Source organism: Natator depressus, chromosome 10 (genome assembly GCF_965152275.1).
Source record: "Natator depressus isolate rNatDep1 chromosome 10, rNatDep2.hap1, whole genome shotgun sequence".
NCBI classification, from domain to species: Eukaryota; Metazoa; Chordata; order Testudines; family Cheloniidae; genus Natator; species Natator depressus.
Window position 1 is genome coordinate 4,667,673 of NC_134243.1, and position 19,150 is coordinate 4,686,822.

The 19,150-nt window shown below is 38.8% G+C and overlaps 1 protein-coding gene across 1 annotated transcript; it reads left to right on the top strand.

Moving 5' to 3' along the window:
- The first annotated feature begins 434 nt into the window (after positions 1–434).
- On the top strand, positions 435–16,383 carry MEIOB (meiosis specific with OB-fold). Its single transcript, XM_074964549.1, has 13 exons — positions 435–503; positions 3,558–3,615; positions 5,358–5,489; positions 6,290–6,362; positions 8,484–8,679; positions 9,833–9,933; positions 11,020–11,072; positions 11,174–11,269; positions 12,740–12,841; positions 13,508–13,661; positions 14,085–14,268; positions 15,222–15,308; positions 16,273–16,383. Exons 1-13 carry the CDS (start codon positions 435–437, stop codon positions 16,381–16,383), a joined length of 1,416 nt encoding a protein of 471 aa, XP_074820650.1.
- The last annotated feature ends 2,767 nt before the right edge of the window (positions 16,384–19,150 follow it).

The following is a 19,150-nucleotide window of genomic DNA, read 5'->3' on the forward strand; positions in this document are numbered from 1 at the left end:
ATTTAATAATAACTTCAAATTAAGGCCACAACTCTAGAAACACTTTACACATCTGAGTAACTTTATGTCGGTGAGCAATCCCATTAAGTTCAATGGGACTACCTATGTAGGAAAAGCAGTGTGGGTATTTGCAAGGTCAGGGCCTAAGAGAGTCATTCAGTACTAAAACCCCAAAATATCTCTGGGAAATGTGGATGGAAAATGAAATTAATGACTATGTATACAAACATGGACAGTAAGAAAACTGTTAGTTCAGAAGCCCTGAAATGCATTTAAAACTTTTACAGAAGAGAGGTGCTGTTTACCAAACTTCATGTCAAAATAAATTTCTTAAAGAAAATTACTTCTATTAACAATTTCAGTATGAATAGTTCAAAGTGATTTTGTTTTGATTTTTAGATTTAAATTCGTTTTTCTCAAATTACAGATAAAGAATGGCCTACTCCATTTCAACCCAGAACTTTGTTGCGCTTTCAGATCTGCATCCAAATCTGGCTCGCCCTGTAAGTCTCAGCAACGTCGCACTTTTGTTCTCAAATGAAATTGTATCTGACTATATTATATTACTGCAAAATTATGTAATTGACATGTATTTAGAAACTCAGAGCGTCAGTGTAATTATTAGATATAAAGTACCATACCTTCTTTGTGTACACACCAGGAAAATGAAAATTGCTGCTGTTCTTGTCGGTAGTGTGAGTACTACAGCTATAGATATTGACTGGGCAATTCATTATCTGGAAGTATCGGAGACCTCTTTGTATCGTTTTAAATGAATGGTGAATTAGTGATTACACATACAGAGTCAACTCTGTGCAGTCACAACACATCAGGGATGTGTGATATTCTCTGGCTACAAGTTATGGACACAGGGCCTGATCCTGCAACGTCTGCTCAAATAAGTAGTCCCACTGGGCAAATTCTGAAGTCCGTATTTATTCAGACAAAACTCTCACTGACATCAGTGGGAGTAAAGATTTCAAGATTATATACCCAATGGGTTTGTTTATTATTATTTCTTAATTATTTAAAACAAAAAATGGTCTAGACACTTAATAGATTATAAGAAGATAAGGACTCAGCCTCAGAATACATTAAGATACCATACAGAAAAAGGAAGGGGAATGAGGTGCAAAAAAAAGCAATTTCACTAAGCAGTGAAATTTAGTACTGCTTGTTAGTTCTGTGATCCGTGTTTAGATTTATTAATGTATATATCTATATTATATTTTCTATCATTTAACTGTTAACACTTTGAGTGAGGACCAAGACTACTGTATTTATGAGAGTAAAGCTTGCAAGATTAGACCTATAATATACACTAGCATAACTGTCTTTTGCATTTTAGCTCATTGACTTTGTATTATCAAAATAGGAAATCCCAATGCATATATTTAATTTTCATTCTTTGCTTTTCAAGTTTAGATTTTAATATTCTGGGCTATATTGAAACTGAGTTGAAAACACATGGAATTTTCCAAGTACTTTTCCTGTTGCCACAGCTTTTCTATGGGAGAGGACAATTTAGTCCGGTGTTCTTGTCTATTTTAAATAATGAAAGCTGGGTAATCACAAAAGGAACTGAACCAGATGAGATATTTTTACACACACCTCGGTATTTTGTGCTGACATTTTTCAACTTTTCATAAATTCTTCCTGTCCCAGCAAAATGCATTCAAGTCTTTGTCATTTGTCATCACTCACAAATAAATTGATCCACCAGCTCAGTTAAAATATATTCTCTTTTAAAAGCAAAATTGTAATTTTTGAGCGCAGCAGATTGTTTTCATCTGAGAAACATCCGATTACTACAAATTAAACCTGACTCTCTAATTAGCTTTTGATGGGCGGATAATTTAAAAAACAATAAATCTATCAATACATGTTTAACATGTTAAACTAATGAGTATGTATTTTAATTAGTTAAAATTAGTTTTTAGTTTACTGTAGTGTAATTTTATTTTGTTAGGAAAGGCTGAAATAAATTATACTTCAGGTTAAAGTTTTTAAGAAGACATTAAATCACTTGTTCAGATTCCAAGAACTAACTCCCTATTACCAGCAATGACATACAGGATGTGTTGCAAGCTCATTTAATTGCCATCCAGCCTGGCTTAAAAAAACTAAACTATGTTATGTGGATTGATAGAAAACGCTTTATGAAAGAAAGCACTGAAGACCTCAAGGAAGTTTACACTGTATTAAACACATGCTTTTAATGAAATCCTTTAAATAACTATAGGATAGGACAGTTACCATGCTCCACCTAGTGATTGAAAGTAAACTATAAACATGGGCTTAGGTTCTGAGCAGACTTACACTGTGTACTTCCAGAAAAATAGGTGACTAGCATGAGGTTGTAAATTAGTGCAGAATTCAACCTATATTGACCACTAAATTGTTACATTTGCAAATGCCAATTAACTGGGTCGTATATTCCATTTGTTGTTGGAACAACAAAATTGCAGAACATCCATTGAATCTAAGTGCAAGCGCTATGCAGAGATGTTGTCCATTCCAAAATGCAAATATAAATGATACATGCTCTGTGACCACTGGAATGGTCCTAGAGATCTAGTGGCAGTGTGTCAACTAGTGGGAACTAAACTGGTGATGCTAAGATTGCAGAAGTGGTAGGCAGCTTGACGTTCTTCGCTTTTTAGGCCCTTCACACCCTATCCTCTTCAATTTACCACCTCTCATCCACTATTGAGATGCTGACTCCTGGCTCCGGTCAGCCCACAATGCCAGGCTCCATTTCCCACTTGTTAAATTTTTCAAACAACCACCTTTGTGCTTTTTCCCATGCTGTCTTTCTCCCTTGGTAGGCACTCTGCATAACCATCTGCAAAGCTACCTCATAATCCTGCTTCCAAAACCTCCTTTTCTGTGATGCCCACAAAAAACTTGACCATGGTTAGGCTGCTTGTGTGCTGATACCACGGCTTACCATGCTGACCAATGTGGATTCTTTCCTTGTACTCCCCATTTGCCTGTATCTATCTGTTGTCTTTTTTTTATACTTGGATTGTAAATGCTTTAGGGCAGGGACCATTTTTTGTGTTTGTACAGCATCTAGCACAAGTGGGATCTTGGTCAATGACTGCTACAGTAATATAAATAATAACAATGAGGCTGAAAGCAAAAGGGTCTCTCTCCATTGTGAATTTAAGCAGATCTTGGCCCAGTACATTTTGGGGAGCCACGTACCATGCCCACAACATAGTCCATCTATCCCTGCCTATCTGAGGGGAAGACTGCCAAAATTATAGACATTTTTAGGTAACCTTTTTTCTTTCCACAGCTTTTTACCCAGGCAAACGTTTCGGCCTCTTTTACCATTTTGTACTAGTTTCTACTTTTTTTCTTATAAAACCTGAATGTTTCTGCTTAAGCCATTAGTTGATATGGCACCATGGAATAAATACATTAAAATGGTTATCAGTCAATAATACTGTATGTTTATTATCATCAGAGCATAACAAGTCCATGAAATCTAATTTATCATGTGCATTTGTGTTTAATATTTGTATTCTATAATGTTTTTTGTTTTTCAGAGTATAATCGGTGTAGTTATTGGGAAAACAGATGTCAAAGGTTTTCCAGACCGAAAAAGTAGAGTTCTTTTTTTAATTTCAGTTTCTCATGTGGTGTAACTTTGGCTTGTATGAGTAAAACAAAAAAATATTTAGTTTTCTTTGTGTTAAAAAAATAGAAAAGATCAAGCTTATTTTTTCGGAGACAGAAGGAACAGCATTAATTTGGCAAAAGTCTCATCAGTTTTGTTTTCCAAAACCCCAAAGCAGACGTGCTTGAGATCCATAGTTCCTAACCCCACCTCAGGGCATGGGGGGGATGATGCCAATTTTGGCTCCTTTCTAATTGAGAACATTCCAGAAATGTTGCTGTTTTTTATGTTAATTCTTTGTCTTAATAGAAGCGTCAAGGATGTATTTTGAAGAGTGAAGCAAATAGGGCTGTTTGGATCTCAATGGCACAGATTCATAGATTGCATACTTTTTAAATTGTATGAAAACAGTATTTTGTATGTAATTTATTGGAATTGAAAGGTACCAGACTGACAGCCCTGAAGAGTGAGGTTGTCTGTTTATCCAGAGAACAGGTATGGCACAGATATTGTTAGGAAATGCCTTCAGGGAGAGAAGGCATTTCTCCCTGACATTCAATGCTCAGTCCTGCTGCTGGCACTCCCAAGGAGAAGAATCCTCTCTAGGAAAGTATCTGCATAACTTTTAAATTCAGTGGTTCACAATACATACCAAGATATGTGTCCATGTAATTGTAATCAGAATTGTTCTTGCTGTGTGTGGATCACCATACAGTTTTTATTGAAAACTTACAAATAACAAATGTTACAGTGCAGCATGATCCAAAGACAGCTTCAGGGATGGGATTCTGTATTCAGCAAAGAAATTGCAGCCCGGCAGGAAGAGGGAGCGAAGGTGGCTTTTTGTCATCTTTGCTCCCTCCTGATACTGGACTGTTCCAAGTGCTGGAGAGGCCCCTGGTATAACTAAGTTACGGTGGCTTCTCCAGACTACCCTATGGGCTGCATTGCTGCCTGGAATCTCTGCAGAGCTTTGGCCCTGTCCTGCAATGAGTCCCTTCTGTCCCCAGGCATGTCGTCTTCGCAAGGGTTTGCGAACAGGTCCTCCAGAGGCAGCCTTAAGGCTGTTCACCTGATTGCCTGCCCTGGGGGAATCAGTGCTCCAGCCCATTTGAGCAGTGTAAAGGGGTTGGAGGAGAGGTGAGGATCTCAACCCATGAGGTTTTTTTTGCCTCATAGCTACACTTCTTCATGCCAGTTTTACTCCTGGGGAGGTTGCTGTAAGCCAAATTCTCTTATCTGTTGACTGCTGTGGAGCTATACCAAAGAGAAGTTAGCTCACTATGTTCTCTGTTTAGTGTTGCTTTATCATTTTGCACTGCTATATATTTTTATAGTTGACCTTAAATCTTTCTCTGATGTACACATTACATTTTTGGTGCATATCTACTGAATTACACTCCTAAACGTGATGTTACAGAATATAATACTCCATTAAAAGTTGGATGACAAGTGCTTTGCCAAAGTAGTGTGGGGAGACTTGCACAGCATCTGTTTGAACCATAGTATTTATTGGTGCCAGACAGCTCCCATTCATGAACACCAAATTTCATAATTAAAAAATCTACTGACCTCTAGTGGTATTTACCAAATTTCTGTACACTAACTTATTTAACACTTTTATTTAAAGTTATGGCAAAATCTGGTCAAGTATAATAATACTAATATCAGATTAAATTGACATGTTTTGATGCATATTTGACATTAAAAGCATTGTTTCTCTTTTTAGACATTGGATCCGAGAGATACACTTTCAGTTTTACCATTCGAGATTCACCAGCTTACTTTATAAATGTAAATTCTTGGGGCAGAGAGGAGTATGTTAGGTCACTTTCAGAAAGTTTTAGAGTAGGTGACTGTGGTGAGTTGGAGTTTACTCTTAACATATTTCTGTTTGAATATTTTTTCCTGTAAATCAGTGTTATGCATTTGCGGTTTTACTATATTTTCATCTGATGATTATGAGAACAATTTAATTGGAAACAAATTGTTCAGTTACATAAGTATAGAGGAAGAAGGAGTAAACCTTTCAGAATTTAAGGTCAAAGCTACAACAGTTGTCAACAGCGCCCCTCCCACAGATATAAACACTGAATATTGCCACTCAGAACCCATCCATAGTTAATGGATCCACATTTCAATATTGTGCTCTATTATTAATCATTAAAAGTGAATAGTGTGTTAAGATAACTTAGCATTTTTACTTACTACTTTATGTCAGTTATAATTTTTTAAATGATTAGACACAACCCTTCCCCTCCACCAAAAAAATCCCCCACACAATCCGCTAAAAAAATCCCTACAGCTCCTGATTTATTTGTCCTGTGCCAACGTCTCTTGAAATCAGTAGAAAGAGTCCCATTGTCGTCAGTGGTCTTTGGATCAGGCCTACAGGGTGAAAAAAAGCCTGCACAAGGACTGTGCACCACTTTAGTTCCACATAAGCTATATTTTGAGGGCTTAAGTGAGACATGGTATATTGTCCTTGTGTGACCCCTCTGCACAGGTGAGAATTTCACTCTTAAAGCACTTTTAAAATATTTGTAATAACTGTCAATTTTTGCAATCTAACCTAGAACAAATAAACAATTGCCCAGATACATTTATCTGTACTCTTCCTTTTAAAATAATATTACTTTTCAATGTTATATTTCATTTCAGTGACAATTGAAAATCCTTTAGTGCAAACAAAGGAGCTAGAAAAGGAAGAAAAATTCAATCCCACAACTCCTAGGTAAATTTAAAGTAGACTTCCAGCTTCTTTTGTGGAATGATCATGATTAATATTGTCTATAATTGTCAGACTACACAGTTATTATAAGGCAATTTCCCTTGGAAAATTGCAAGATTAATTTCATGCATCCATGCTTTCCTCCATACCCTACCACCACCGATTTAATGGCTGGGATACTTGATTGGACCTGTAAGGAGCTGGACAACTTTGTCAAAAGTGGGTGTGTACTGGGGTACTGAGTGCTCTGCTGCCCGTCGGCCAGCTAGAGAGATTGGCTATTGCTTCCCCCAGTCATTTACTTAAACCATGGCCTAGGCGCTTTACAAGCCTCTTGTCTATTTTTAGCTGAACCCACCCCCTCTCCCTGTTGTTATGTTGTATAGGAACTATGTTTTTAGGTTGCTCTGGGTCTAACCGATCACCTGTTTAAGTGATCAGGAAGGAATTTTTTCCATCAGGGACACATTGGCTGTGGCCTGGTTGTTTTGTTTTTTTTTTCTTTTTTTCTTTTGGTCCCTTCCTTCCTCATATTGTCCAGGAGACACAATTATGTTAAATAGGTGTTGAATTTAGGAATTTCATGTGAGGAACTTTATGAATGTTCGTCATCACAATTTATGGCCAGTGTCCAGTGTGGATAAAAGGCCAAACGGCCAGCAACCAAAATATCAGAGATGTAGGATTTCGCTGGTGGATCCTAGGTCTGTGGGGAAAAAAGGGAGACCTGAAGTCCCTGCAGAATGGGGTCCCTCTTTGGGACCCTCTATCCTCTTTGCAGGGGGAAAGGTGAGAGGATTCAGAAGAGCAAGTTGAATCCTTGGGGTAGGCAGTGAAAAGTATACCCTGAGAGTTGTGAGCTTTATAGTAATTGCCCTATAAAACCCACACTGGACCCACTTCAAATGCCTGTTATGGGGAAATGGGGCAGATAGTGATGTTACATTTTAATAAAGTTGTGGCCTGCAGTTTAAAATGTATCCACGTGTCTATCCTCATTCACTTGTGTGTCCTGAACAATATATAGTTCTATATTCTGCCAAACAGACTTACAAGAAAAATATATTTAGTCATGATGTGGACCTTTGGCTTTTGTAGTAATATAGTAAAGATCCTCAGTAGCTAAGCCTGACTTACATTATGCCTGCAGTAAAGTATGTTGAAGTTAATTGAATTTATTCCAAGGATGACTGTGCCTCATTGTGTTTAATTAAACACTGAATAATTTTATGGAAAGATGTTTAATCCTGTCAGAATCCATTTGCATGTCTTTAGCTGGAAGACAGTTTAGTACAATATAGCATTATTTTTTAAAAATAGTTTACCCGGTGTCACCATTATTTTGGTTTCAGTTAACTTTGTGAAAGGTATCTGAAATTTTGAGATGGCACAATGAGATTAACTAGCCCTTTAAGTCCTAACTCAGAGCTGAGTTTGTCACAGATGTTGAACAACTGAATCAAACCTTATCTACCCAAATTCCAGCATGGGATATCGATTGAGGGTTATTTGTTTGAGAAGGAAAAGCAAGGATCTTTTCCTTTTCTCATATATTCATCAGGCGTTTGAATCTGTGGAGAGGGAACTCCTTTATCCTGGCTAATGGGGTGTGTGTGTGGGTGGGTGGGTGTGTGTGTGTGTGTGTGTGTGTGTGTGTGTGTGTGTGAGCAGTAGTTGTATTACTGGTATTTGTCCCAAAAAGTTTACAATCTAAGTACTATAGACATTGTCACTGAGCTGCTACCCTAACAGTATGTAATTTAACACTTTGTAAAGCACTTCTTAAATGTTTCATTACATGGAGTATATATCACAAAATAAAAACTACTTGTGAAGTGCTGAAAGAATGCTGGATTTATGTTTTACACTGTTAATAATGCATGTTGACTTCTTGGTAGTAAATATCTATGAAGCGTAACATAATCATGTCGTTTTTGCTGAGGACGAAGAACTGACAAGTTGTTATCAAGATGTAACAATTTGCATTTCCTAACCTTTTATCATCCTCAGTAATAATCCTATCAAAAAAAATCAGCTGACATAGTTCGCTATGAACTGATGTAACTTTTCACAGGATAGTGTACTGGTGATGTGTGAAACGCTTTTTTTTTGTATTCAATTTAGCTGCTACAAATTATTGCTCAGTGAGACTCATTCAGTGGTCAAAATTTGTTGCTGCTATGAAGTGGACACCAAGCTGCTTTCCCTGTTGCATCTACCTGTAAAGGATCCTCACGATTACTATTCTCTGGGTGACATTGTTGCAAATGGGCAGAGCCTTGATGGAAGAATCATTAATGTGCTTGCCGCAGTGAAGTCGGTAAGTTAGAAGTGCTACAATAAAATGAAGAGGGTTTTTTTTTTTTCTCTGCTGAAGCCCTGATTGATGTCAGTGTAGATTTAGATTTACAGGGTCATGGCTGCCTGAAGCAATTATTTTCTTTTGTCTTGGTCTGCAATCATATGGATTGAGTTAATACAAAGTAAGGGTAACAAGTGACATTATTTTTTAATATTCATAAGAAAATGAAACATAAGGATTGATGTATATAATATGTTGCTTTATCTGATACAAAAATACAAGGGGATAACTTATTTCAGTGTTCATATCATACATACAAGTCCACTTTTATAAAGTAAAAATTAGATTGTAAAATTAGTTAATAAATGTAATATTTAAGTTTTGGGATGCTAGGACTTCTTTGGGTTGTGTAAAGCTCTAATTGCAGGCACACACCAGCACATACTGTCGCTTAAAAGATCTACGTTGCAAATATAATATCAAGAGGTTTGAGAACACAAGGTACACCTGCATATTTGAGATCACAAAAGAGCCCCAGATATGTTCAGAAATTTATTGCAACTACTGTACTGATGGTCTGTCTATGAACACCAATCCTGCTTTTCTGAAATACATTCAAGTGTATACGCTAGGCCAAATCCTGGTACTTTCAGTAAGTAGGTTTTGTATAGGTGATTTCAGTGGAGATTTATGAGAATGGAAACCTTCCAAATCACACACTGTTTTGGGATCATCTCAGCACATGCATAAAGATATGCATATCTGGAAATCAACATTTTTTTCAAAGTAAACCAGAGTGTCCATGGATACCTTCACATATATAACTCATTCAGTTTTTATGAAATAAAACTGGGGGTTTTCTCTGGGGGTTAAAGACAACACTGTCAAACTCTGCTTCTTCACAGAACACACAGTTAACCTGTGAAACTTGTTGCCAGGGGATGTTGTGAAGGCCAAACTATAACTGGGTTCAAAAAAGAATTAGATAAGTTCACGGAGGGTAGGCCATCAGTGGCTATTAGCTAAGACAGTCAGGGATGCAAACTCATTCTGTATTCTTGCCTGTTGTCATTTTTTATATATTTTAATCATTTTGACTCTTCCTTTCTAGCTTGATTCTTTTTAATTCTTCTATATATTTTAGGTGAATAGTAATATTTTTCTTTTCAAGGTTGGGGAGCCAAAGTACTTTACCACTTCAGACAAAAGGAAAGGTCAGAGGTGTGAAGTAAAGCTGTATGATGAAACAGAGTTGTCCTTTGCAATGATTTGGTAAATTATGTACTAAATCATTATTCAAATACACAAATTAAAGCCCGGGCAGATACAGAGAGAATAAATTGAATGTAGCAAATACTGCCATAATCTTGTAGTTAGTTAATTGAAATACATTATTAATTGGGTGGCCACTCTGATGAGGCAGCAGTATTTATTACATGGCAGCAGTATCCATTAAACAATATTACATATAAAGGATATCTGATCGTGACCTTGGATAGGTTTTCTATTTCTAGAAGTTACTGACAAACTTACAGCTCAAGAGTGTCAGAGTTAAACTGAGCTACAAATAAATTATGAAAGGTCATCAGTGATATGGAATAATAAAGAAACTGTTGCCAATCAGACCAATAGACATTTTATTTATGCAAAGAGATGTACTGTTTGCCCCCAAACATAGGTCTACCTTTGCATGAATGTACTTATACGTGCCTATCATCACATTCACAGGTACTCTGTTTTATAATTAAATCTCCTAGCAAATATCAAGTAAACATACTATTAGATATGCATTAATGCAGCACTTGCCATTTAAAAATAGCTGTAAGTGCAGTGCATTCCCTCCACAAACCAAACAGTTAAAAAGGGAATATAAAAGATGATAAAAGACTAAAGCAGAGTTAATAATGGGAAGTAGAGTTAGGGTAAAATGGGATTAAAATGAAAACAAACAGAGATAACATAGGAAAGTTTTGTAGTTATTTGGTGGGCTACATTTTCAAAATGTGCCCGTAGTTGTGTTTGCATAACCATTTGGGTATACAGGTGATATAATTTGTACACCCAAAAGCATTTGTGCTTGTGCACATAGCATACAAATACAGGTTGTATAAGCCCAGTAGTTTGCATATACAAATAATGGTATGCACACAGAAGTGTTCATGCACAATTAAAGGCCGGATTGGGGTCATTCTGACCATTTTAACCTATAATTAGATCTTTGTTTAATATTTTGGGGAAGGATGAGGGGAATAAATGCTCCTTAATGGCATAAAGGCTTACACCTACTATTTTTCATGTTTTGTCACCCATGTTCCCAATGCTTTCGCTATTAAATAAACAGAGGTTTTTTTTATTTAGTTGGGATAATGAATCTATCCAGCTTGCGCAGAGTTGGATGCCACGAGAAACAGGTATCCCTTTTCTATGTTTTTGTGAAAGATTTCTGCTGCTGTTTTTTATCTTTAGTGTGATACTTATTTAAAATAACAAAGAATTATGTTTTTGTGCCCAGTAATATTTGCATCAGAGCTGAGAATAAATTTTGACAAATTTAGGAACTTCATGACTGCAACTGTTATATCAAAAACCATTTTTACAACTAATCCAGGTAAGAGATTTTTAAAGCCCACATATTGTAGATAAATACTTCAAGAGAAAGTGTTAACTTTTTGGTTCAAATTTAGCTTGCATGAGAATTTAAAACAAATTTTGAAGGTTTAGCTAAAGAAAAATGTCACCACATACAATCGCTAATTTCTGTCTCTCTCACCTATTGATGGTTTTTCTAGAACACCTAGTATTGTAGTATTTAGCAAAACTGTCCAATCAGTAGTTAAAACTTAGCTGAGTCTCCTATTAAGCATTGTGACATGAATATTTTTTTTCTTCCTCTATTGGGTACGAAATGCAAACCCAGTAAAAATAACTTTTAGGATAATAGGTAGAGTTCATGGGTCAAATTCAGCCCTCAGATTCTCACATGCATCTCTGATTTCAGTGAGCAATGAATGTGAGCATATGAGTGCAGAATTTGGCCCAGCGTATTCATAATTTGTCTGTTTGCAGAGACATATGAAAATTTAATTTTAACTAAGAAAAGAATGGCCTGATCTAACACTAGCTGCCCACACAGTGAGTCATCTTCACCAGTTGGAAGCATTCTCTAAGGCTTTGTATCTCCTGTAAATAACATTGCGCTTGTTTTGTAAAATTAACAGTTGCATCGTTTCTGAGGGCCAGATGTTCTCATTCCATTGTGTGGGTGGGGTGGAAGGAGTGAACGTGTGAAGATCTGAGCTGAGTCAGTGTCTGTGCAGGAGAACGTCAGATCAGCAGCAGGGCTCCCAGTTAGTTCACTCGAGTCCATGGAAGACCCTTGTGTGAACATCATATGTTGGGGACTCTAGATTTTGGGGAGTGGAGAGAGGACAAAGTCAGACAAGAGCTGCTAAACACAGTTTACTTCCTTTTGAATGTGCCCCACAGTCTCTGGACATTTGGCACATATATAGATGCTTAGTTCCTTCACTGTGACAGGAACTCCATAAAGAGGTGTAGCTATGGCAGGAGAGAGAATGGCAGTACAACTTTGGAGCTGCTCCTGATGCCAGGGAAAAGTGGGGTGCCTGGATGGTGCACAGGGGAATCTCTGTTGGGCAGATCTGAGTGGAAGGGTTGGGCCTGTTTTACTTTGACTCCCTGGCCTAAGTGGCCCTCCCACTCCTCCTAGGCCTTTGTCCTTGTGTTAGTGAGATAATATGGCATTGGTACTGCAGCATTTTGCTCATATTTTTAAGAGTATTTTTCCCCTCTTGCAGGAAGGGGCAATCAGGAGCCGAGTGAACAATAATTTCTGGTTTCTCTGCTGCATTTCCATCTACGCTTCCTTTGTGCATCCCATATATGTATTAATGGTTGGAGAATGAAAGAGAAAAGCATTGCTCTGCTCACTGCAGACTGATGTGGCCTTGCTGCTACCAGAATAAAAATAGCAATAATTTCAAAATTCAGACATTTTGCTTGTCATTTTTTGCAGGGGATATTTATTCATAGCTAATTTTTATTTTATATTTTCAAGACACACCAGAAGCGAATATTCTTTTCAACTTCATAAAAGAGAGTGCAGCAACGGGAGCTTTGGATGATATAACTGAGGCTCAGTTAAAAGAATCCATAAATTGTAAGCATTCCTCCAGATATTCCTTTGATTTAATGTAACTCGGTTGTGTAGTACTGTCATTTGCTTTTTGGGCCTGTTCCTGAAGCTTTTTTATAGCGATAAAACTCACTGACTTCAATGGAAAATTTCGCCTGTTTAAGACTTTCAGGACCTGACCATTACTGAGCTGTTTTACAAATTGTCTGACAATGTTGTGTACCTCAAATGTGGTTGGCTATGCCTACCCGCAAACAGTTTGACGGTACTATTCTTGGAAATGCACTGGCCTTGGGGCAAGAGACCTAAACGGAATAAATCTGAATAAATAAGAAAAAGAAAGGGCAAACTATTGCATATAAAATACCTATTTATTAATTTATTTAGAAAAGGAAGCTCACAATCAATTAAAACAGGACAAATTTTTATTTGAAAATGTTTTAGAGTAAAACTTATCATCTCTGGGTTGGAGCTCTTACTTCTTAGGTATTTTCTTTATTGAATGTCTCACTTTTTTTTATATTAATTATGAGCTTGATCCAAAACCCTTAAGGTCAATGGGAGTCTTTCTGTTGATTTCAGATGTGCTTTAGATCAGGCCCAATATTCCTTTTTGAACTTAATCCTTTTTTTTTTTATTATTTAGTGGTGTTTTCTTGGACATATTTAACATTTTCCTTTCCACTTTAGTGCAGACTATAGTTGACATTTATACTGTGGAGCAGTTAAAGGTAAAAGCTTTGCAGAATGAGGGAAAGCCTGAACCAGTCTATGGCATTATTTACGCTTATATTTCTACATTGAACATTGATACAGATTCATCTAAAATTATACGAAACAGGTGGTAAGCAACTGTTTATATTTTAAATTTATATAAAAAAACCTTTGCCCTCCTCTCCTTTACCCCAACACAACTGAGATCAAACAATGTTTAGCCTAGTTCCAGGAAAGTAAAATGAAACTGCTCTGCGGGGGGGGGGGGGCAGGATCTCGTCTCGTTAGAATGGAGGGTTTCAGAGGTAGTAGTTTGTCAGAGATTATTAGAGATAGGGCCTGCCCTCTCTGGCCTTTGGGGGGAGAGAGGAGAGTAAGGGCCAGTTTGTCTCTATATGAGTGTAAAAGATGAAGGACTCTGGCTGGAAGGAAGAGTCCATTGGAGGGGTGGGCTTGGAGGAAGGTCAGGTGGTCTAGGGAACAATTTCAGATTGACAATAAATAACTGTATACCTGTTGTAGTTGATACTTTGTCTTTTCCTGTTCCTTGCAGTTCAGGGTGCCACTATGTGGTCAATGAAATGTCAAACACATGCACTTTCTGCAGTGACAACTCTTCAGATGCTAAGTCTGTTTTTACCAGTTTTGATTTACTAGTTGATCTTACAGATCACACAGGCACTCTACGTTCATGTTACCTCTCAGATGTTGTAGCTGAGGAAACATTAAGCTGCACGGTAAATAATAGAAATCAGTTTCCCCTGCTTGATCTGATCTAATAGTGTGAAGTTCCAGCTGTGTGAAGCAAGCCAAAAATTACTACTATTGCTATATTATGTTTGTACTCCTTACACAGTAGAACCTCGGAGTTACGAACACCTCAGGAAAGGTTTGTAACTGAACAAAACGTTACGATGGTTCTTTCAAACATTTATCACTGAAATTGATTTAAACAGCTTTGAAACTTTACTATGCAGAAGAAAAATGCTGCTTTCCCTTTATTTTTTAATAGTTTACATTTAACACAGTGCTGTACTGTATTAGTTTTTTTTTTTTGTAAATCTCTGTTGCTGCCTGATTGTGTACTTCTGATTCCAAATAATGTGTGTGGTTGAATGGTCAGTTTTAACTCTGGTTCATAACTCTGAGATTCTACTGTATAGCTACTGCACCTGTCAAAGACTAGGAACTAACAAGTGTCTAGAAAGAAGGAATCATGTTTAAATTTATTTAAGAATTTATAACGGTGCCCATTCTCTTAAAACCTTACTTTGATTAAAAGAGATTCAACAGAAAATCCCTATTTTTTCATTTTAAAAATTACACTTTCCTGGAGACATAATTGATATTTCCATTAATCTGCCTCCCTGAACACTAAGCAGTTTATTCTAGTCAATATATCTGCGTATTTATAAAACATGCATCTCTGTGATATTTGATAGCTTTACAAGTTTATTAAAATGAACAGCTTATCTCTCGTTCCATCCGCCAGTCGGTGGGAAGCGTTTCTGTTTGCTCATTTTTTTTGGTGAGGTATGATTGTTGGAACATTAGACTGAAGAAATGAGTTTTACATTTTCCTTTGAGGGCATTAGGTTTGTGGTCATTCTAATATCTTCTGAAAGTGATTTTCACTCACATGTATATTTTTATGTGTTTCAGAAATAAGTGTGTTTGATCATTTCAATAGGTCCATGAGTTCCTCACTCTGACAGAAGAGCAGAAGACAGCATTAAAATGGCACCTTCTTCTGGAACGAAGCAAAATTTATTTTAAAGTAAGTATGTAGTGTTTTCACTAAACAAGTAAACCAATTGTTAGTGTCAGTTAGAGAGAGGATTTTTTTAAAATTAAAATAAAATGATGAAAAACAGTTATAAGACAGTCACCTAGTGTACTTGTTGACCGTTAAACGGTGTATGAATTTATATGCACATAATTGTTTTAATTATTACAAGAAAATAAATGTCCTCACTATTGGGTTTTGAGAGCAGGATGGCTATTTCTGTAGGCCTTACTCAGGCAAAATCTGAGTGAGGCCTGCAGGATCTGGCCGTTACTGACTAGGGCCCTGGTCTTGTAAAGAGTTATGCATGTGCTTAACTGTAAACATTTTAGTACCATTGACTTAATTAGGACTACTCGTGCATAAGCTCAAGCATGTGTATGTTTGACCAAGTTACATGTTTGATTATATCGTACAGTGTCTAGGATTGCGTAAATATTACCTTTCATATTTAATTATGTAAATTAAAACTTTTTTTAAAACAACAACAATATGGCTTTGCCTTTGGGGAAGGGAATATGATAGCATCTAGAGTCTCTAGCATCTAGAGTCTCTAGCTATCTTGGGAATGGCAACAGTAATACAGACCCACGCGGCCGGAGAAGTGAATTGTTAAAACATTTGCTGCTTTGATGCAACATTCCTGATTTTTTTAAATCATATGCTTTACTGTGAACTGTACGGTACTCCCTTTTTTATAAAATTGCCTCTTATAGAGCTACTGTAATCTGGCTTCAAACTTTTCTTTAACATTCCTTAAACACAACTCTTTATAACATATACCCCTCCTTAGCCCACGCAGTCTCTGGTTCCCATAAAATGGAAGCATTTATCTTTGATATTTATAGGCATATAAGCAAGATGCTTCATTTAGACGTGAGATATTGTATATAACTTTGAAAACAAGAAGTTTTGAAATGTTTTGCAGAAAAAATACAATTCTTTATTTTTACAGTTGGTTTTGTCACCCAGTTTGAGAACCGGATTGAGAGTGAATTTGCTTTCATGCAAACTAGCAGATCCTGTAGAGGCTAGTCAGAGCTTGTCAGGAAAAGGAAGAAAATAACATTGTTTGGCTTTTTAACAGCTGGAAGATTTAAAAAGGTTGTACTGCGTTGAAACGACATTATTATAAAAAAGATGTTTGAATCAATACTTGTATTTTGTTAAATGTATTTAGATTGGTAAAAGAGAAACAGGTTTATTACTGAACTTTACAAATGGGCCTATATCATCTTGATCTTTCTGTTTTATATTATTCTACTTAGAAAAGCTGATTTAGGGGTCATTTTAGGAAAAAAATCTGTCTGCCATCTAGATGCACTTTCTGTTAAATTAAGCCCCTTAAGTAGAGAGGGAAACAATTTTCATTCAGTTTATAATAAATTTTGAAAAATGCTCAAAGGAATAAACAGTTGTTTAATCTAAGCTGCAAACATGTTTTTATTACAATATACCCCATAGGAAAGAAATTCTAAAACCATAATTCTTGATTTATTGCAGTAGATATGATCTGTGATCTTGTATAGCATGGGAGAGTAGTGATCACAATGCAGTAAAAACAGAATTCTGTCTAGCCAGAAATTATCTTCTGTGACTGCTGGCCCACTGAAGTTCTGTTTTTTCTAGCCAAAGAGGATAATCACTCCTTTTTGGGGAAAATCCCTGTAATTCTAAACTATAAAACACAATAGACCAGTGGTTCTCAACCAGGGGTACATATAGAGGTCTTCCAGGGGGTACATCAACTCATCTAGATATTTGCCTAGTTTTATAATAGTCTACATAAAAAGCACTAGCGAAGTCAGTACAAACAAATTTCATACAGTGACTTGTTTATACTGCACTATAGACTATACACTGAAGTGTAAGTACAATATTTATATTCCAGTTGATTTATTTTATAATTACATGGTGTGACAAAGTTCCTGCTCTGCCTTGGTGGGTCTTGCGCTTATTGGCAGATTTGCTCACCTTGGAGCTTCACGGCAGCCCTCAGCTTGGCCGTTTTTCTGAATTCACAGTCCAGGTCGACTTCTCCTGTGTCTGACCAGGAATTGGGAGGTTTGGGGGGAACCCGGGCCTGCCCTCTACTCTGGGTTCCAGCCCAGGGCCCTGTGGAATGCAGCTGTCTAGAGTGCCTCCTGGAACAGCTGTGCGACAGCTACAACTCCCTGGGCTACTTCCCCATGGCCTCCTCCCAACACCTTTATCCTCAGCATAGGACCTTCCTCCTGGTGTCTGATAATGCTTGTACACCTCAGTCCTCCAACAGTCCACATTCTCACTCTCACTCTCACTCTCACTCTCACTCTCACTCTCACTCTCACTCTCAGCTCCTCGTGCCTCTTGCTCCCAGCTCCTCGCACACACCACAAACTGAAGTGAGCTCCTTTTTAAAACCCAGGTGCCCTGATTAGCCTGCCTTAATTGATTCTAGCAGCTTCTTGATTGGCTGCAGGTGTTCTAATCAGTCTGTCTTAATTGTCTCCAGAAGGTTCCTGATAGTTCTGGAACCTTCCCTGTTACCTTACCCAGGGAAAAAGGACCTACTTAGCCTGCTCTCCTGCTGCTGCCCTCTGGCCTGGGCTTTCCTTGCTTTTTGCCCGTGCTTTCAGCTTCCCCCCCCGACTGGGCCAGACGCTCTCCCCCCTTTCTTTTCTTTTTGTTGTTTTTTTTTTCTTTCTCTGCTGTTGCTAGAGTGCTGGCTGGCTGCCGGCTGGCTGTTAGCTCCCCCGCCCGCCCTCGGACGCTGCTGCCGCTCCAGCTGAACCCCCCCATCCCCAAGAGAGGGGGGGGCCTGCCGGCCCGCTTCCCCAGAGGGGGGGAGTGGAAGGACCCAGCCCCCAGACGCAGCCGCTTGCTGTTTGTCTGCGGACCCGTCTCCTGTCGAGAGGACTCTTATCACTTGCTCCGGCATTTCTGGAATGCAAAAAAGAAAGCTCGGAACAGACAGAGAAAAAGCCATCCACCGGAGGAACACCACCCGGGGAATCTACAAATCATCGTGGAGGGGGCCTAAGACTGAGTAACTTTCGAACTGTGCTCTCGTGTGGGGGGAGGCCTTGACTGTGTCTTAACTGTGTTTGTAGGGACACAGGGGATGTGGCACGGAGCTGCCCCCCGATCCATCTGTGTCCTCCCAATCCCCACACTACGATCTTCACCCCCCCCACTCCACCATCTTTGCTGGCTGTCTAACATCTGCCTCTGGACTCAGCTGCTCGCCCTGATTCCACTGCATGGGCCAGAAGCACCAGCCAACCAAACAGGACTCTCTGGACAAGTGTACGGTGGTTCATGTGCCCCCTCCCCCTGAATTGTCCACCCCACAGATTGTCTTTTTCTACCTGACCCCAACTCCTGTTAATCACCTGCCACCGCTCCCGCTGGGGCATCGGCAATGGAGGGCACCGGGGTGACCTCTGCCGCTGCCAGGCCCATCGCCTCCCCAGACTCTAGGGAAGCCCCCCCCTAGCTGGTGGGAAACGCCAGGGCAAGAAGAAGGGGAAGGGCCCTGCTAAAACCACCAGGCCCTCCATGGCAGGGGCCACCCACTGCTGCGGCCCCGCCACCAACCACGGCATCCTCCCCCGCTGCCCCCTCCACCAGCTCTGTGGATGTCCCTCCCTCAGCCCCCAGGACGTATGCCTGGGCGGCGGCAGCCCCCCCACCTGCCGCCTCGTCATCTCTCCCGCCCACCGCCTCTGTCACCATCAATAGTGGCCGGGGCCCCTTTCCTACCATGACAAGGAAGCACGGTGTCCAATGCCTCCTGGTGCCCGCCTTGCCCCACGTGGAGACCTACGTGCGGGTGTTGGCGAGGGTGGTGG